This window comes from Mchenga conophoros, linkage group LG2 (genome assembly GCF_057382185.1).
Source record: "Mchenga conophoros isolate Kocher_MC1m ecotype Shallow Benthic linkage group LG2, M_conophoros_male_GT1.1, whole genome shotgun sequence".
Classification (NCBI taxonomy): Eukaryota; Metazoa; Chordata; class Actinopteri; order Cichliformes; family Cichlidae; genus Mchenga; species Mchenga conophoros.
This window is the reverse complement of record NC_140527.1, coordinates 20736253-20757560: the sequence shown is the minus strand read 5'-3', so window position 1 is coordinate 20757560 and position 21308 is coordinate 20736253. Positions and strand designations below refer to the sequence as shown.

Genomic DNA, 21308 nt, shown 5'->3' with positions numbered 1-21308 from the left:
TTGCTCTTGTTTGGGATTGTACAACCTTGAACCGCACAGCTACCAGCAGAACCAGTACAAAGCCAAAAACACACTCCGATCTCTGCAATCAGTGCAGAGATCTAGTCTCCCACCACACACAGCAGTAACACTGTGTTCATCCCCCACTGCCACTGAGTTTGGTGGACAAATAAACAGAAATTGTCTCTTTTGGGCAGTAATCCATGTCTTGGATTCACACCAGCACTTGGTTTGTGCTTTGTGTGTTCTCTGCTACAAATTACGTCCTGGCAGATGAACGCCACATCCAGAACTTCAACGGTAAACAGCTCCGCTTTCATTTTGTCAGAAAATCAAACCCAGAAGACAAATGATAAACAAACAGCTACAGGCTGTGCAGCTTTTGTGCCGTTTTCTCTAGTTTTGGTCGGGGATACGATGTAGAGCACGGCTCTCGCGGGTCTATCGAGATAAAGAGAGAACATAATTCATTCATCCTGAGAGGTCACGATGTTTGTCAGCGTGAGTTCTCACCAAACAGAAGGCGGCAAACGATGTTCAAGTTAAGAGAAATCCTAGAGCTGCTTGAAAGACCGTGTGTAATAGAACAGCTTCGAGATGTTTCAGTGACGATTTCTGCGAGAGATTTGAACCTTTACTTTTTACGTCGCTGAGAGTCACAAATAATGACAGCTATGTTAGCAGTGTTTTCTGGGTAGTACAAAAAGAAAACATTTCAGCTCTGGAATAGCACATGTAGCAAAAATGCTAGTTCACAGCTGAAGTAGCTAACATTGATACCACTGACCAACACTTTAGGAACACTTTCATGGTCATTATAGCTCACGCTTCAGCAACACTGCAGTATGAAACAGCCATCATGAAATTTAACCTGGTCAGTGCTCACGTTATTTTTTTATTTTAGTTGGGACAGTGCATGTTAAAAAAAGAAATTACATGAATGTAAACATACAAGATTATAGCCAAAGGCTAATTACCATCTGTTGCCCAAAAAACATATTAAAAATGGACAAGTAATTCATAAAAAAGTTCATAATTTATACATAATATGTTAGCATTAGCCATGTAGCAATTAGCCACATTAGCCATCTGTTATCATTAAAAATATATCAACTAGCTGACTGCAGTTAGATCAAACATGAATAATTATTTCTTTATTAATTATTCATGTTTAATAATTAATTATTTGTTTAATAATTTATTAAACATGAATAAACATGAAAATATTTTTACTCTGACAATACAAGAAAATTATCTAAATTTGCAAAATAATCAAATTTTAATCTGAAAATTACTTATTTTGATCAAACTTATAACTCATGGGAAAATCTGTTTAAAATATATGTTAATCTTTTCAATATATGTCTCGGTTGCTATAACTTCTGTTGCTGCAGGATCAAATTCTTCTCTGTGGTACTGAAAATAATATTGCATTTGAAATTCCAGTATCGTGACATTGCTGTCCTAATGACTTGATGCTACTTTGTGTGACTTGGCATATGTAATTCACATTTAAATGCAGCAGTGAAGTCTTAATTTTGCCATGCAATATGAATGAAAAGGGAGAAAATTGAACCTTTGAGTAATTGAGGGAAAATTGTTGACATGAACATAAATTACAGGCAAAGAGCAATTTGCTTTAGCGATGATATGTCTTGTAAAAGGAAGCAAACCAAAACACAGTACATAAAAGTAAAAAATAATTTATTTAAAAATAGATTCAATAAAACAATAATTTACATGTAAAAGACCACAAAGGTTCCCACACTGGATTACAACTGTGAGGTTTCAACAGAAGCAAAAAGAGAAACATCTTTTCCTTGACAGTAACTTACATTTATCTTTAATCAAAGCAATAAATTAAAACCAACTTTGAACTTATGCACTCAAAATCAAAAGGACCCTCCAAATCTTAGGAGACAAGGTGCTACGTTGCCAGCCGCTCCCTTCTGATCGCACGGTCTAAACACTTCAGCGTGTCTGATGTTTCTGGCCGTATCCAGCGATCGGTTTCTATAGACCCCTGACGATTATGAAGAGAAAACCGCGGAGGAGAGTCGTCGTCGTTAGACAGATCCAGCGGTGCTGAAGAAAAACAAGTGAACACAGAAAACACACATCTTCACTGCTACAATGCATGCTTTATATAAGAACAAATATTTGCTAAATATATATTGTTAGTTTGCAGGTTTACATGAACGATGCTGTACTTACTGAATCGAGCAAACTTCAAACCCATTAAAAATCCTAATGCAGAATTTTATAATGATCGATATATTAGACCCTGAGCTTCATAATCCTGAAGATGGTCTGAATGCTGGTCTGGGCTTTTATACAACGAGAAACATATTTACACAAAAAAATATGAAGTCGTACCAGCTGTGTTGCCACGACGACTGAGAGCCTGATGACCCGTCCTGTTCCGGTTTCCCCATTCCCCATCCTCATTCTGCCGCTGTCTGGTAACTGCGTGGCCGGAGTAATCATCATGATGACCAACAGGGTGGCCAGAAGCAGCTCGCTCCTGAAAAAAGGGAAGAAAAAAAGTTAAAACTTCAGCAAATAAACTTCGTGTTTGACCAGGACTTGCGGATGGTTTTTAAGAAGAATACCTGTGGGCGCTGTGACTGTCTGGAAAGCCTCCTCCTCTCCCGGGCCGACAGCTGACGAGTCTTCTCGGGTTCTGGGGTTTGCAGCACTGACGAGCCATCGCCCAGAGGGTCTTAACACACACACAACCAAAGTCAGTCATTTCAAACATCGCTGCAACTTTTTATGTGATCCTCGTCACTTAAAGCATCCTCGACATTAAAAAGTTCCAGATGTCATTTTGCAGTATACAGTTTGGCCCCACTGAAATAAACTTTCTCAACTTGAAAAGTTAGATACATTCAGGTGTGCGTCATACTTCTCCAGCATGAGCTAAACAACACAAACAAACAAAGCAGGAGGTAAATTATGTTTGTGATCCAGAGAACAAGCGATGTCAGTACTGTAACAGCTCAAAGAATTCGGGATGGCTGTCTGCCATGAAGACTCGGGTCTTGTGAAGTCAGTGAAACGCCTGCAGCTCTATGACTCAAAAGGAGAATGTGGATTTCACCAGCAGTAAAATGCTTTTATTTCACCATGTCTTACCAATGAAAGCACTCTCTGACTCCAGCAGAGAACCTCTTGCAGATCCCCTGGTCTCGCTCCTCTGAAATACACACAGCTCTTTTCACAGTTCCACTCTAATAACTACAAGCTGGTGGATACGGTACAAATCACAGGATTTTTGTGCAGCTTAAACATTATTTCTCACCAGTAGATCATTTTGCTGTGGTGGGGACAGGTCGAAATAATCTGCAACACAAGTAGGATATTCTTTATTATCAACAATGGATGGCACTTTGGCTGTTGAAAAGTAATAACAGGGTAAAAAAAGTAATTGAAATATAGTCTGACCGTCCTGGACCGTAGACCTCTGGCTGCTCAACTGGTGATATGAATCCCTGTAGTCCCGCCTCCGTCTGCTGGTCCCACCTACTTCCTCTAGTTTAGGAACTTCACTGGAGCCCAACCTCGATTCTTCATCTACCACATTAGAAGTAAATGTAAACATATAATAGTGAAGTAATGTTGTTACTAATAGAGTACAGTCAACACTTTGAGATCACTGTGTTACCTCTGTACTTGAGCTGAAGGGAGTCGTGGATTCGTAACAAATTTCGTGGCTCTGTATATCTGGAGTTAGGCCTACGAACTGGAGCCTGGAGCCTCAGCCTGGCCATATCAAACACATCCACCACAGCACGCTCGCGATACCTGGAGGAATGGAAACAGGTGTACGCACAGAAATATCAGTTTCTATGGAAGAGCAGATCAGTCTTTTGTCTGAGTTTGGCTTGTTCTGCTAGACAATGCCAAGGATCAACGATGGTCAAAGCGATAAGCAGTAGGTCGCCAAGCTTTTTAGCTCATTTCCATGATTGAGTCATTCAGCTACATGTAGTCTGCCTCACTGTAATTTCATGTTGCATCTCCACATATACCAACACAAACATGTCTGGATCTTTATGCTCGTGTGTGCAGAGTGGCACACTGACTCATTATGATCAAATGAGAGACGAGATGGAGGTTATTTCTGACTGCTGGTTTGATTTTTAAATTCAATAAGTCTGCACTTGCACAGATGTTTGTTTATTTCATCTCCTCAACTCCCACCCACCCCACCGCCCACTTTTGTCAGTGGGAAACTGTTGTGTGTTCTACAATGAAGAATGAGAAGACGGACAGGTGAGACACTGTAAACATACAAAAAGACTGTACAAGCACAACTATACAAAGCATTAACAGCCACTTGCATCTCTTCAAGAGGTTGTTAACATAAATACCCAGGCAGCCAATCACATCAGAAAGGGAAGGAAAGGTGGTTTAGGTCACTTTGAACATTGAATAGCTGTTGGTGCCAGACAAACTGCTCTCAGTATTTCAGTAACTGCTCATCTGCTAGAATTTTCCCACACAAGCGGGAACCAATCAGCTAAGTAAAGACAAACGACAGTCCATCATTACTTTAAGAACTGAAGGTCAGTCAGTGCGGAAAATTTCTAAAACTTTGAATGTGTCCCCAAGTGCAGCCGCAAAAACCATCAAGCTCTACAATGAAACTGTCTCACATGAGGACGCCCCAGGAAAGGAAGACCAAGAGTCCCTCTGCTGCTGAGGATACATTCATCCGAGTCACCAGCCTCAGAAATCACAAGTTAACAGCAGCTCAGATTAGAGCCCAGATAAATGCCACACAGAGCTCCAGTAGCAGACACATCTCTACATCAGCTGTTCAGAGGAGCCTTTATGGTCAAATAGCTGCTAAGAAACAACAACTAAGGAAAAGTAACAAGCAGAAGAGATTTGTCTGGACCAAGACAAACACAAGGAGTGGACATTAGACCAGTGGACATCTGTGCTTTGGTCTGATGAGACAAAATTGAGATCTTTGGTTCCATCCGTCTTGTGTCTTTGTGCGACACAGAAAGGTGAACGTTGGTTTCTACATGCATGGTTCCCACTGTGAAGCATGGAGGAGGTGGTGATGGTGTGGGGGGGCTTTGCTGGTGACACTTTTGGGGATTTACTCAGAATTGAAGGCAGACTGAAGCAGCATGGCTACCACAACATCCAGTAGCAACATGCCATCCCATCAAGTTTGCATTTACTTGGACCATCATTTATTTTTCAACAGCACAATGACCCCAAACACACCTCCAGACTGTGTGACCGAGAAGGAGAGTGCTGGAGTGCTGGCGCCTGATGGCCTTGCGTCCACAGTCACCTGACCTAAACCCAGTGCAGATGGTTTGGGATGAGATGGAGCGCAGAGTGAAGGAAAAAGGACCAACAAGCGCTCAGCATCTATGGGAATTCCTTCAAGACTGTTGGAAAACCATTTCAGGCGACGACCTCATGAAGCTCATGGAGAGAATGCCAAGAGTGAGCAAAGCTGTAAGCAAAGCAAAGGGCGGCTGCTTTAAAGAATCTAAAATATCAAACATTTTTTGAGTTATTTCACAATTTTTTATTTACTACATAATTCCATGTGCTCATTCATAGCTTTGATGCCTTCAGTGAGAATCTGCAACATAAACAGTCATGAAAATAAAACCATTAAAAAAGAAGGTGTAACAAAACTTTTACTGGTATTGTAGCTCAATGTGAATGATAGTGTGTATTAAACACTCAGTTTCACTTGCTAACTTCACTCTTCTCCACATCTTTCTGAAGGACCAACAACAGCACAACTAAGAGCAATCTGTAACACAGTCTCCTGGTGACAACATGAAAGCAAAAGCCTGCAAAGCTGCTGTCGACAAACACAGATATTTCATATTGTAACCACCAAAAGTGTTCTTCTCTAAGTATGCAATGTGCATTAACTGATGCACAGCTACATCCAATATGAAGTCCAGTAAATGTATATGCATCCATTAGTATGCCAAAGGTTACAGCATGAGTGATGAATGTGTTTTACCTGTTATTCAGAGGAGAGTCTAAATCCTCCCAATCCGCCTGCTGCAGGTCACCCTCCAGGCGTTTTTGTTCATTGCGGAGCTGCCGACGCAATGCTGACAGCTCACTGAACAGATCGCAACGGTCTCCTAAAACACACACAGTCTATAGCTGATACAGTGTTTTCAATATCATTACCCTTCTCAGCACCAACAAAACGTAAAGAAACACAGCCGAGTCGATGTGTAAGAAAGGACGGATCACTCTAAGTGTCAAAGAAAATGTAACACTGTTTATGGGAGACTGAGCCCAACACAAAGATCCTGCAGATATGATCAGAGGCGTCTATGTTTGCTCTCACACAGTACCTGCAGCTCGCAACTGGTTCCTACAAGCAGGGACGGGAGGGGACTGCAGACCGGACAGAGACCGCTCCTTAAAAACAAAAAGATTAATTCACAAAGGATTTTAGCAGAAAATATTCTATTACAGAGAAATAAATTAAACATTTTCTAACTTTTAAATAAACTGGACCAAGAAAAGTCTTAAAAACAGTGCAGCTATAGTAGCCTGTGTTTAAGCCTTTCAAATATTAAATACAAAACACTGCTGGTAACATTCTGTCATTGAGTCTTGACTTTAATGCCTTTCACATCATCATTCATCACAGTACAGATGTGATCTGTGCAAACACTTGTAGAAAAGACTTGTTGCAGGTAGTTAGCACCGGCTAACTGTGACCTGAGTAACTCTGAAAAGCTATGCATAAGAGACATGAAATAAATGTGTACATGTGCAACAGACTGAAACTTACACAGAAAGTGTTACTCAGTCTGGATGAGTAACATTAGCATAACAACTTTTACAAAAAACCTCTGGGTGCATTCAACCCTCAAACATGTTCACATAAGATAAACCAACCTCAAGATGCTGTCAGACTAATGGAAGTGAGTGTAAGAGACTTACAGACGATGGGACTGTAGAGTGTTGGCTGTCAGCAGTGGGAGGTCTGGGGGTATACTGGTGAAGGCCACGTTTCTTCTGCAGAGTGGGGATTGGAGGTGAGGGTTCCCTGTAGACCTGAAGACACACAGCTTGTGATTTACTACATAAAACTTTAAAATACTACAGTTAATATAAGCCAACTGATTATTTGAAACTTATTGTTCAGAATATTTGGAAGAAGGGTATAGCAGTGTAGCTACAAGAGAAGGAGTCCCTACAAATGGTGACTACCTTCATCTTGACCTAAGAACATGATTGAACACGAACACACACACACACACACACACACACACACACACCTTTGTGAATTAATCTGTGTGCTCTATTTAATCAAACATATTGATATAAAAACTGTTTCATTTTATTTTTTTCCACATCATCATGTTTATATTGCTCTGCTGTTAATAGTATTTTGGTGCTTTGAGAATATCTTTTTCAGAAACCATCATGCCAATAAAGCAGGACTGAAGTGATCTGAACTGAGTGAGAGTGTCCTGAGTGGAATCAGCGACGGCCATTTTCATCTTGAAAGCTAATCAAAGGAAAGAAATTAAAAGAAGCAGCTGTCGTTCAGGAGGTAGGTGGCCCAGTAACCACAGGGTTGACAGGCTTGTCCATCTGTCAGAGTGTCCTTGGACAAAACATTGAACCCCAACTAATTGCTCCCAGTGCTCACACCAGCACCATGCACGGTAGCTCAACTCCGCTGGTGTGGGAAGGGATAAACCAAATAGTGGCACTGTTTGGTCTTTGGATCAAAATAATGAAGGGGTGTCTTCAAATAATTCAAGTGAACACACAGACACATACAGTATTTGTACGTTGGTGGTCAGCAGTGTTGGGGAGTAACGGAATACATGTACCGCCGTTACGTATTTAAAATACAAAATATGAGTAACTGTATTCCGTTACAGTTACCGTTTAAAAAGGTGGTATTCAGAATACAGTTACTTTGTTGAAATAAATGGATTACACTGCGGTACTTTCCTGTTTCATTTTGTCGCGGGTCAGGACTGTTTGGGTTTTGTTTGACAGCTACGTTCTTTCGTTCCAGGCGGCAGCGTTACGGTTGCCATGGTTACAGGGTGACGCTCTCTCTCTCTGCGACAGTGTGTTTCCATACTGTACAGTAATGCCACTGTTTTGCACATGTCTCACTCTGTATATTTTATTTTATTTATTTTAAATATTCTACTTATTGTTTACTCTATTTAATTTGTAAAATATGTGTACACACACACACACACACACGTAGAAAAATATTTAGTATACACATCCAGAAATACATATACTATTATATATAGTACATATATTTATTAGTTTCAGATGTAGCCATTCTTGTATTTTGCTTGTTTACATTATTGTATTTTGCACAACTCTGTTGCTTGTGAAGCTCGCACACAAGAATTTCACTCACATGTGCTGTACCAATGTACCTGCACATGTGATGTGACAATAAAAGTGATTTGATTTGATTTTGATTTGGGTGAGAGAGCGCCTTGTTGTTGTTGTTGTTGTGCTAAGCTAACAGGCAGAATGCTACAAGCATAGCTCTAAAGAATGTAGCATCATGGGCAGTGTAGTCCGTGTTGCAGGGAGAATGGACTGCCATACACGTTATGAGTCTGTGAGCGCGAGGAGGGAGAAAAAGGGGAGTGGAAAGGTACGAGTTGTCATCGAGGAAAAACGGGAGCTGGAAGCATGTAAATATAATAATAACCACTTCAGCCAAGAAGAGTGCCTGACGAGCCCAGTTGTAAGTAAGCTATTAAGACTCGACTGTACACCGTGTTCGTGTTTTCCTCCGAAAACAATAAGTTCCGTTGGAGCAGCCTTTCAACGTCTCTCTCTGTCTCTCGCAAGAAAAGTTGACCCACACAACAAAGTAAAGCTATTTTTCGGCTACAAGCCGACAGGGACCCCGCCGTATTAGTCAGAGGTCCCTTTACTACAGTTCGGAGTCGCGGACCTTCAGTAATAGTAATAAATCACACAGCAATAGTACATTCACGTTGTTGTAAAAAGCATGATAATATATTAAGTAATCCAAAGTATTCAGAATACGTTACTGTCATTGAGTAACGTAACGGAATACGTTACAGAATACATTTTGGGGCATGTATTCTGTATTCTGTAATGGAATACATTTTAAAAGTAACCTTCCCAACACTGGTGGTCAGCTGGTCACTGGTTACAGTCTTTGTAGTTATGTGTGTCTTGAAATATGAAACATAAATACAACACCTGAGCAGACATTTGGTCACATGGAGGATGATGACTTTTATTCCTGAACATCAGATGTCTGCTTCGCATCTCATACTTCTGTTCCTTGTATAAACTGACTTTAACCCTGACAGTACTACAAATTGTGTTTCACAATAAGTGTAAACAGTTAACAAAAGTGAGCAATGGAGTTCATTTTGTTCATCTGGACTCGGGGAGATCCAACCTCGAGGATCGCGTCCCTCAAAACAAAGACCAGTATAGTAACTGGACTGGTATTTATCGTTCTGCTCAACTTAAACACTCAAAGCACTTTCTCAATCACCCAATCTATACGTGCCTGAGCACTTTCCAACACACACAAACACCTGAGATACTAACCCTGGGGTTCAAGTGCCAAAGCATTGAAAACCGAACAACTTCTGGCTGAGCAGAAGAGCTACCTCATCACGCCAGGACTCAGCCGCCTATTTACCAGCTCATAGTGACTCCGTCTCTGTCCAGGTGTATAAGTTCATCACTGAAGCAGGATCACAGAGTCATGAAGACCATTTATGTGAAAAGGGAATGACCGTCTCTGACCCACCGAGGGGGCGAAAATGTATCTTTCACTATGTTACAATCCTGTGATTTCAGCCATTCCACAGCTTTCTGTGATCAGTACTCTTAGTGATTAATGATTGGGACAATTTGCTTTCTGGGATTTTGTTACCTGGATTATTAAGTAGGCATCAAGTCAAAAGATGGACAGCGTGACACAGCTGTACATCTGTGAACTGACCTCTTCCACCCGTGCCTGTCTCTCTATCTCATACTGTCTCCTCAGTATCGCACTCTCCTTCTCCTCTGCTTCCTTCTTTATCCTCTCAGCTTCCTTCTTCCTCTGTTCAGCCAGCTGAATCAGCTCCTCATTCTTGGCCTTTTGCTGAGAGAAAGAAAAAATATTAGAGGAAGTGCACAAGACAAAGATTTAGGGAAATGAGAAAGACTTGCAATGTGTTATAATTAGAGACCATCACAACATCCGCAATCCCCAGCAACATGATTTACAGTCCAACCTGTGTGCACTTGTTACTACATGCGTGTTCACTCTGTAGGGGTTGGCCAACGCCCATCTCTGGACTCAACCCTGATTTTAAATTCAGCTACACATCTGCACAGTTTCATGACTACATCTTGCACAGAAAAGATCGGTCGACAGACAGGCATAAAAACACCTGCCAAAGTACTCAAAGTGACTTTGGCTACGTTCACACTGCATGTCTTAATGCTCAAATCCAATTTTTTTTTTCTGCTTGTTCACACAACAAATAAAATGTGACAGCAAACGCGCTCTAGTGTGAACGGTTCACGGCCCTCAAAGCGGCCGCATGCGCAAAAGAAGACGTCACACACAACACGCTCTGTTTAGACTCAGAGCAAACAGTATTGTTTGACTGATGGCCCTTAATATAAAGACTTCGGACTTTACATTTCCCAATTTTGCTTTAAGTTATAAAGTTATTTTGTTATTTACATTTGGCCTAATAATGATCCTTATTGCTGTTTTAGAGAGGAGCGGTGCTTCAAAGGATAGTTGCAGATTTGTCAGAATCTGTAGATTATACAGTACAAATAAAATGTTCATGTTTCTCCAACGTTGTCTTCCCAACAGTTTCACTGGATGGCCAGGAAGCGTTCCCGATGTCTTCTCCGGCGCTGATAATTGGCGTCTGTCTTGTATCAGTGACGTAAAAGACGGATTTAATGCAACATGACCATTCAAACAGCAGATATGTATCGTCTTCAGTAACACATACAGAAGTGACCCAGATCGGTTTTGTGCCATTCACACTGTCATACCATGATCGGATATGGGTTGCATAGGGTCAGAAAAGTTGGATTTGATGCACTTTCGCCTGCAGTGTGAACGTAGCCTAAGTCAGAGATGAAGCCTTCGATTCGATTGAAACAAATTACCAATCGAGTCGAGTCGAATCAAATCGAAGCCTTTCTATCCGTCAGATTTTAGTTTCTCACCTCCATTTCCTTTCGTTTCTTCCTCTCTTGCTCCTCCTCGTACTCCCTCTGGATGCGAGCCCTCTGCTCTGCCAGCCTCTTCTCCTCCTTCTCTTCCTCCAGCCTGATTCGTTCTCTCTCCTCTGCCCTTTTATGCATTTTTTCCTCGATCTGCAAACAAATGCAGGCTGATAAAGAACTAAACCAGCGATTTTCAACAAGACAGCGTAGCATATAATACCGACAGGAGAAATGCCCCCAGCTGCGTAGCCTTTTACCTGCTGTTTGAGGTAAGCTTTGTACTTGTCCTGCTCCTGGAGCTGTTGCTCTGTGGGCTGGCTGGCAAATACTTTGCCTCTGGCAAACTGTGGGGTTTGTACATGGGTGAAACCTACAAAACATGAAACAGATCTTTCAAAATAAACGTATCAGTCTCAATGCTGTTGTTTCTGGATATTCTGATATGCTACTCGGTGGAGATGCCAGTTTCTGAACATTGAAGTAACAGCCAGTTTTAGCCTGTTTTCTTTGTGTTTTATGGCTGTGGTGTCACCAATAATCTGATAGCAAACAAAAGCTAAATAAAGCAAAGTCATATTTCTAGTGCTATGGATGCCACACTACCAGAAACCCTCTCATTGGGGTCCAGGTGCTCAGTCCGGCTGGCTGCCGCAGCAGCTGTGGCTCTCCTCTGCCGCTGCTCCAGGTTGCTGTACGCCTCCTTGTTCAGCTTGTGCATCTGACTGAGATCAGCTGCAGAGTCAGGCAGGCTAAGTTAGAACAGCTCCTCTGAATTCGTTACATGCTGCATACTATAAAAAGACGGTACAAAGCGGGACATACCAATGAGATTTCCAGTGCTGTCCCTCAGCGGCGCTCCTCCTCCACCTCTCCCCCAGGGCTGGTGGTTCTTCATGTCAGCCTCCAGCTGAGCCTCGTAACGCTCCCTGTCCTCCCTCTCCTGACGCCTCCGCTCCTGTTGCTCCTGGATCTAACAAACAGTATTTCTCGGTTTATTCAACACTCATCAAATGTCAGCGATCAACAACTATGTTCCCAAGACACTGTGAAATGTTCTATTTTCACCACAACTATCTGTCCAATTGATGAAAACAGTAAGCCTCAGTGATGAATGTTACCACCGTTTTCTCATTAAATGTGTCAAGATGCCTATTATATAAATTCAAAAACATTTAAAAAACAAAACAAAAGTAAAACTGAATATCTTGTGTTGACTTCATTTGTTCCAGTTTTCACATTTCAGCTCAGTTTATCAGAAGCTTTCAAACATGAGCTGCAAATATGGAACCAAAAAAAGCAGAAGAATTAAGTTATTACTGCACCAGAACGACAAGGAACCAAAGCACAGCGACGAACTACCTGGAAAACATTTTAGGGAGTCTGCAGTGATCTTGTATGCTAAAGAGAAGACCAGGGGAAAATGCACGCTAAGCAGATGGAAAGAGGATTTTCACAATAAAAGGGGTCAGGGTGGGATTTGGTTATGAAGTAACTGAACAGAGGAGGATCTCAGAATTACTTCTACAGCCAACTCGACTAATACATGAGAAGGATTTTTGATTCCAGATAACTTACAGGGAGCCTTATCCATTTTACCTTGCTGTAAAGCTCACCGTTTCCACTCCTGGAAGCTTCCTGTCAACACATCACACACTAGGATGCAGTGAAATTTCATTACCTTCAACTCTCTACCAATACTGTTTTCAGTCAAATAACAAAGGAGGAGCCCAGCAACATCATCACCACAAACGTCCGTGATGGCCAAATTTATTCACCTTTAAATATCAACGGTGCTGAATGCTTCTCTGGTGATTTAAAGCCCCCCCCCCCCTTAATCATATAAATCAAATCCACATCCATCGACATTCTTCTGTGCTTATACTTTAACACTGTTGTTACTAGATTTGCTGTATCACGAGCACCAACAAAATTTAAGTTCTTTGGGTGGTGGCAGCACAAAGAAAAGGGTTCCTTTTATCTCACCTACCTGTTGTTTCAGAGCATCCCTGTAGCTCAAAATCCTTTCCCTGGCTGATCTGGATCTCTCTGAAGGGAACATGTAGGCATGCGATGGTTCAGTAGCCGTCTCGTTGCTGGGCCTGTTAGAGTAGTTGAGACCCGATGAGCACTTTGGTTGGTGTGTCTTACTACCATGTCTTACAGCAAACACAAACAGGAGTTAAAGCCACGTTCTTACCATTCTGTTGGAAACTATAATGAGTTTACTTGGCCTGGGCAGGATTCACTAACATGACTGTGTGCGTGCAGGTATAACAGATATAATTACTGCCAGCTTGTCTTCTAGAAAACTGTAAGAGTAGATATTTACTGCATAGGAGGCTCAGGAAAGCTGCTGCCACTGTGCTGGCTCTGAGGGCTGTGGTTACCAAGCTGGCTGGGCACGGCTTCCCCTGGTGGGACATTCCAGTAGGGCGTGGGAAAGCCAGCACCAGGAGCAGGCATGTGCCCGTCTGAAAGAAAATCAATCACATAATAAACTAAAAGTAGAACACCTGTCTAATATACCAATTATACTCAGATCAGGTTTTGTAATGTAGACCAGAAAGTGTTTTTACTCCCATGTAACAGAGACCCGGACTTACAGTAGGCCATGTTTGGATCAAGCATGCTTCTGTTGGCGTAGTGATGTGGCTCTACGTAGGGGCTTCTGTATGCATCACTCACTGAAGGAGGTGGGCGGGGATGAAACAGAGGATGTCTGGGGAGGAACCATTTCAAAACATGTGATTTGTAACTAAATAAATATTCAATCCTGAATGAATTTCTGGATTCAGCTGGGACTGTGACTAGTTAGTGTTTTTTTAAGTGTCTTTAAAGGGTTCATGAAGCCCTGCAACGGTTAATCATTCTAGTTTCTCTTTAAGGTCCTTTTCATTAACTGCAGCTAGGGCCGTGCAATATGACCAAAATCTCATATTTATCGTCCCGACAACGATATGTATCACAAAAATTTTATATTTTCTGTAAACTCTATGAATCTCAGGCAACTCGACTTGCAAAGTGTTTTCAGCTGGGCGTCGTGTACCTGGAGTTACATAAGATGAAATGGCCGCAGTTTTCTTTGTGACTATTTATTACAAGGCGTGCTGCGGGGAAAAGCCTGCTCTAAGGTTTTTGGGGGGGTTTTTTGGCCTCTCATCCGTAAACACTCTGCATACTATTTCACATGATTCTGTTTATTTTGAAAAATCTCAAATCTTCAACTTTATTGTGAAAGGTTTATGTGGAAAATAAACATGCGGATTGTGGAGCCACGCGATCGTTGTTGCTAACGACAACGCATAAAAACAGTCGCTTGTCCGTCTGTAGTGTGGTTACATTAAATATAAAAAAAGGGAGAACTTCAACAAATTCTACAGTGACCATCAAAATGATGGAAAGATTTGCCGTAAACTGTTTCTTTTGTGACACCACGAAACAAACGATAGCGTATAATATGAGACGATAGATGTTTTCATATCGTCATCCGATATACATCTTTATATTGAGCAACGTTAACTACAGTGTTTGTCAATTCTGCTGGATCCAGATTCTCAACACACAAACACGTACTGGACACTGATTCCCAAAACAAAACGCTGTATTATCATTACTGTTTGATCTCACTGACATGAGCCATTATATACTGTTTACTCTTCCACAGCTGCATTCAGTTCATTTAAACATGTCCTGCAGTATGACATCATTGCTATTATTAACTGATTTCGTTATGAAAACAATGCAGACATATTTGGCTCCACTGTCAAACTGTCAACCAACTTGCTGCTCAAGTGTTGCCTCCTGTCCTAATCTTAAGTGTTGCATTATGAAATCATTCAGACTGTAACTGATGTAAAGTTTCGTATTACTACCTAGGGATGTCCATGGACGTCACAGGGTTGGCAGGCTTGCTGTTGAGAGGCAGACCACTTCCACCTAAGCCCAGGGCAGAGCTATACTCCAGCAAAGGGGACGGGAAGGCCACGTGAGCCTGCCCGAGGGGAGGCATTTCCCTCTCTCTAGCACCAATCTTCTCGATGTCAGGTAGAGCACTTGATGATGATCTATCACCTGTGGTTACAGGATCTGACACCTGGGCACCTTTTCTTCTGCTCAGTCCAAACTGTCTGATTCGGTCCGGCTGGATAAAGAAACAGCTGATAAATATCCTGCACAGTGTAAACATTCTCAGAGCAAAGGAGAGTGGCTTATGAGCTGTAAGCTGACCTGTTTCTCAGGGTCATTTATTCCTGTTGCTGCGACTTTCAACTCGAAATATTTTTCCCTGAAACAAAGACAAATTTGTATCCATTTCTGCAGCCACTGCAAGTCATAACTAAGTGCTAAGTGGTGAAATATTTAGGGCTTCTAGTAAGCACCATAAATAAAGACGCACCTCTTCTTGTTGCGGTGCTGCTCAGCTATCTGCTCCTGCAGCTCCTGTCGGTAGCGCTCCTTCCTCCTCTGCAAAGCCTCATGTGTATCAACTGTTCCTGAAAACACGGGACCGCATCTGAAACCTTGAATTCATTTTCCCAATTCTTTTCCACATTTAAAGGGTTCATAAGTTTGTAACTGTATGTTCAGCTGTTTTAACACAAATGATGTTTTTTGAGCTGCTCACGGGAAGTCTTTTTACCTATTAAAAGGCCAGTGGCAAACTCAGCATCTGCAGATTTGTTCCGCACTCTGGATGTCTGTCCATCTCTGGTAACACTAGCTGAATCTTCCCTAAACACACAAATAAAATGAGGGAGAAAGAAGTCACTATCTTTAACACTACTTTTATCATAAACACATAAATCAACACTACAAAAACAAAATCTTCTACCTGCCATCGGTCTTTGTAGGTCGTCTCTTCTCATAATTGCCATTAACTGCCATACGTCTTGTGCCTTCAATCAGCTCCACTTCATCTTTACACTCCTCTCCCTCTGACTCCTGGTCCGTTGGCCTCCCCAGCCTGTCTCGATGCCTGAAGAGCGCTGGCGACTGCCTCTCTTCATCCTCAGCTAGGCACAGAGGCCTGTGTAGCGTCCTGCTCTCCTCTGTTAGAGTGGCTACGTCCTTCTGTTTGAGCACAGACAGGCGTGGCTAGAGGACACACCATCATAACAAGGCAACATTGAAGAAATAAACAGAGATCACTAGAAAGAAAGAGGCTGCCTTTGTTCTGTCATCCATCCATCCACTTATCCTTTTCGGGGTCGTGGGGGGTGCTGGAGCCTATCCCAGCTATCATAAGGCACACCCAGGGTGCACCCTGGACAGGTCGCCAGTCTGTCGCAGGGCTAACACACAGAGACAGACAACCATGCGCACTCACATTCACACCTATGGGCAATTTAGATTAATCAATTAACCTAACCCAACAAACTGCATGTCTTTGGACAGTGGGAGGAAGCCGGAGTACCCAGGGAGAACCCACACAAACACGGGGAGAACATGCAAACTCCACACAAAAGGACGCCAGCCTGATGGTGAAATTGAACTCAGGGCCTTCTTGTGCGCGAACCACCGTGCTCGTTTTGTCATGTTAGATGAAATCAAGTACAGTAACAAAGCTACTGTACTTGTTACAGTAGCTGACATTAGATGTTACAGTCTTTCATTATCACATCAGAGTGGATTAATGGACTGTCAAGCTGTCACTACTGCATTTGTACGAGTATCACTTGGAGTAGTGCTGTTTCAAAGTTTACAGCTTTAAATTGCTTATAAAGTTAGATGAAAGCCTTTATTGTTGCAACAGTTTACTCGATGTGTTTAGCTTTCTACGTCAATCGCTGATCTATTGTTTTAGCTTAGTTTTTAACTTTAGTCTTTACTGACATTCACATGGTGTTTGTGCACATATTGAGGTGTCTCCATCTTTTATACACACACTGAAGCTCTGAGCCAACAGAGTTTTACGTAGGAAGGAAAATGTCTGTTTGAGGTGTGACTGTACCAGCGACAGATAGTGCCAGCAAGCAGACATTCTACTGCTGCATCCTGCATGTGAAAAAGGACAGCTTCAGCACTGCCACAACATGATCCTCCCAACAATCACATGTTGATTCATGCAGGACAATGGCTTATGTAACATCTGGTAACATCACAAGTAACCGCTCCACTAAGAGTCGCCCGGATTGAGAATCACTGATGAAAACATGTGTGGGCTCTTTCACAGTGCATCTTAACTGTGTTTATAGTCTTTTGTGTTTATAGTGTTTTGGTAAATAAAAGTGTTTTATTCCAAATGAACAAATGAGAAAATTCTTTTCAGCAGGACTGCTGTCATCTACCATCCACTTTAGCAGCCATTCTGTTCGGCCAAGCATCTAATCTTTAAATATATTAAAATCATAAAAGACATTAAGGCATTTACCTTGACAGGCCTCCTGTTATTGAACTGGAGTAATGGTCCTGCAGTCTCAACACGTTCAAACTGGTTTTTCTGTAACATAAAATAAAAGCAGAGATGAAACAGGTGGTGTAAACCTAATGAGCAGACTGTAGCTAGAATCTAAAAACTGGCTTTGATGCTAGAGCTGCGACCTCAGGTGTACAGATAGGTACGCAACAACGCTGATGTTTACAGTAGAGTGTGTAATATTTCATGTGTGTCACTGTATTACATGGAGAACAACTGAAACCTTTGTCTTATTTTTTACTTCATTAACACAGGATTAGCAACATAAACAGGCCGAGCACATGTTCAGTTGGGTTTCTATGTTTCTTATTCCTGACTGTCTTTCAATTGCCACACAGCTTTGTCATATTTGTGACACAGCATGACGAGCGCTTTATACAACATGCCTCATTCACCCAATGTGTCCAAGTGCTTTCTATCTAACATCACATTCACACTTTGGGGGTTCAGTGGAATTCAGTATTTTGCCAAAAGGAAGACATCGAATCACCAACCGTCCGATTAGAGGATCTGTCCTACCTCCCGAGCCACCGCCACGGAAATCTGTCTGCAATCTCTCTCAGAACTATGTCTAAAAAAAATGTAGTTTATTGAACAGTTTCTCACCAATAAACTGCAAAGAAACAATGCTCCATTTTATTCTAAATCCTATACCCAGCAAACTTTTCCACGATGGAGAGAAAAACCCCACTCAGCACAGTCACACACATCTAAAGGTGTGACCTGGTCAGTTGGTGAAATTTGCCTCCTTACTGGAGATTTATACTTAAGCGGGAAATTCATGATATTGCTACGTTGTAACCGAAAAGCCAACTGAAACCCTACATTGTAACTAAAGTGCACCTCCTTGGAAATGTAACTACATGTCGAGGATCAATCTAAGGCCTCACAAATGTTAGCAAATTGCTAGAGGGGACTGATATAGGAATGGATGTGAGGATATCCACAAAGAAGTGGACAAACTCGAAAAAAAAGGAAAATGACAACGAGTTGGGACCCAGGTGGGGGGAAAGTCCCAGCATTTTATTTGTAGCTATCGGCTGGCATCATGTATAAAACACAATCACAATGTACTTAACCCATAATGCAGCACACACAAGCATAAATGCCAACAACAATTTCAGCCACTTACATCAGTAATATCTACAAAGATTCCCCACAGAAGTCTAACTCAGCCTCAGAGATGCTAGCAGCTCTCTTTAGGCTGTGATGATAGTGCTGGATGAATTGTGGCAAACTGTGATGTTTGGGTCTACTAAACCCCAACAATTTATAGAATGGAAGCAGTTTGATACCCGAAGAATTCTCAGAAAATGAAAAAGATATGTAATTTTTTTGTAAACCTGAGACAAGTGATAGCTAACTTGCAGCATAAAAGTATAAGTTTAGAATAAGGATCTGACACATATAGATTGAAAACTCAAACTCGCTACAGTGTCACACACACACATAAACAGAGCAGTGTGTGACAGTCACCCGAGTCATGTAGCGCCTGTAGTCCATACGAAGCTCGTGCTGCAGCCTCTGTTTCTTCCTCTCGTACTCCACACCAAGGGGGAGACCCACACTGCAGCTCTCCTCTGAAAACACATCAACATTTCATAGAGACAGAAGGTAAACAGTGTTATCAGAATCAGAATCAGAATACTTTATTGATCCCTGGGGGAAATTATTTTTTGTTACAGTGCTCCATTTTAAACCAAAACAAATCTCAAGTGACAAGTGAAATACTTAAATAATATTTAACTTAAAGTATGAACTGACGTGACAAATTGTGGCCAGGATCTATACCTCTTCCCTGTGCTTTTGACTTAGGAGGGATGTTCTCCTTAGCAGTAGACCCGTAGCCTCGGTAGGGTTTTGCCTGTCAGTCAGAAGGAAAAGAAGATCCACATTACTTCTTAGTTACAGCATATAACGGCAAAGAGGGCGGCTAAAGTTTAACTTCAATAAACTTCTTATTTGGTCTAAAACGGTGTTGTTTTTCAGACGTTTATCAAAAGGTCTGCCTTGAAAATTATCTATTTCTAACCCACCTTCATTTCCATGTATGGGGGGTCTTGTTCTAAACAGGCTTTATCCTCTGCCACCCTCGCCTTGCGTTCCATGATGAAGTTCTCCAGCTCGTCGTCCATCTCCATCCGGCGAAGTTACACAACCGAGCTGGAAACAACAACTTAATCCTCCTTACAGTGAGCTTACAGAGAGCTCACTGCAGCGAGAACAAATGATAAAAATGTATGTTATACAGGGTTCAGTGCGTCACGGCCGTCACTGATATGAACTGCAGCACACACCGCTTCGCTTGCAAGTCGGTTCTATCACTTTAATTTACTGTTGTCAGGCAACCGGCGTCAAGTTCCAGGCACAGATAGCATTAACCCGCTTAACTGTATTAGCTTAGCAATTAGCAATATAATAATGCAATTAGTATGTAGCATGGAAAGTGCTCGTAACTGTAACGCCCAGAACGTGTTTGGTTCGTTTAAACCGACTTAAATTGCTATGGTTCGCTTGCTTATTAGCTTTGACTAATGGAAAGCAAAGTAAAGTTAGCAAAAACACCACAAAAGCACATGAAAGCTAATCTTAGCTAATGAGCACTTGGCTTCGAGCTGCTAGCGTTAACTTTCTACTGGAACTTTGTACTGTTGTTATTAGAATTAAGTCAAACCTACCATTAGGTGGTGTATGATTGCGAGGCAGTGTTCGTTAGCTTGAAAAGGATGGCGGTGTCTTGAGCGATTGTATATCGCAAACAAATAGCAGTACTTCCGGTCGCAGGTGTCGAAATAAAATACTGTGTAGGAATACTTTGTGATGTGTCAGCTATCAGAAACCATTCAAATTTGAAACTATGTTGATGTGTCCGTGTTAATAGGAACATATGTTTTTTATTTGGGAATTCATCAAATCAAGTTTTCTCTGTATCTCCATTATAAGCTAGTTACACAATCGTTCACATATCACAGGCTTTTCAATCTCATGTTCTCTAGCATATCGACACTATGGCTCTATCCCAATTCAGGGTCTTCAGCCTTAAAGGTCCACAAGGGCCGCGTACTCAAAGACCGCTAAGGCCGGAAGTGCGAGGCTTGTGAAATGGGACGGTCTAGCCTCCGTCTCGCTGCCCAGGTTGCCTAGCAACTATGATACTAACCGCTGGAAACGTTTCGTACAGCACTTTTTGACAGAAATGAAGAAAAAAATATTTTGTTCATTTGTTTGTTTCTACATGAGCTTTGATTTGATAAGTATCTGAGGCTGAGACCACGGGACTGTAAAAACGTGATTATTGGGCTTCATTTCTGTACTGAGCAGTCATTTTAAGATTAGCTAGTAAATAACAATTAGCTAATGTTGTTCATGAGACTAAAGTCATCTTACTTTGGTAATGTAAATATAATATGGCCAATATTAAAGTTATTATTATATTAACCATTATTAGTTATTACACCAGTGAACTTGAATTCACTGCTGTTGCAGTTATTTATATTTCCTATCACCTTAAATCTTCACTCAAAGTCAAGTATCTTTGACAGTGTATTATATATGAGAGACAAATATTGTTCTCTTAATATGTTGGCATTACTAAATGTAGCGCAATACTTGCATATCTCTGCTGTGACCTCTAAGCTCTTTCTAAACAAGCGAC

The 21308-nt window shown here is 41.6% G+C and overlaps 1 protein-coding gene across 6 annotated transcripts; it reads right to left on the bottom strand.

Moving 5' to 3' along the window:
• Positions 1-1687: 1687 nt before the first annotated feature.
• On the bottom strand, positions 1688-20712 carry LOC146581879 (centrosome and spindle pole associated protein 1-like). 6 transcript variants are annotated; one of them, XM_085287803.1, is made up of 29 exons: positions 20332-20711; positions 19690-19865; positions 19418-19517; positions 19130-19233; positions 17609-17677; positions 16070-16308; positions 15878-15969; positions 15635-15731; positions 15466-15523; positions 15111-15379; positions 13842-13957; positions 13568-13709; positions 13226-13337; positions 12835-12873; positions 12061-12208; positions 11842-11970; positions 11496-11608; positions 11239-11388; positions 10001-10144; positions 6958-7071; positions 6360-6426; positions 6014-6140; positions 3668-3807; positions 3448-3576; positions 3305-3345; positions 3139-3199; positions 2613-2722; positions 2377-2524; positions 1688-2085 (listed from the first exon to the last, which is right to left on the bottom strand). In XM_085287803.1, exons 2-29 carry the CDS (start codon positions 19792-19794, stop codon positions 1928-1930), a joined length of 3321 nt encoding a protein of 1106 aa, XP_085143929.1. In that variant the 5' UTR covers positions 19795-19865; positions 20332-20711; the 3' UTR covers positions 1688-1927. The 6 variants fall into 6 exon arrangements, with proteins under 6 accessions (XP_085143929.1, XP_085143942.1, XP_085143938.1 ...); XM_085287816.1 differs by having other exon boundaries at positions 19445-19517; XM_085287812.1 differs by having other exon boundaries at positions 19690-19816.
• Positions 20713-21308: the final 596 nt, after the last annotated feature.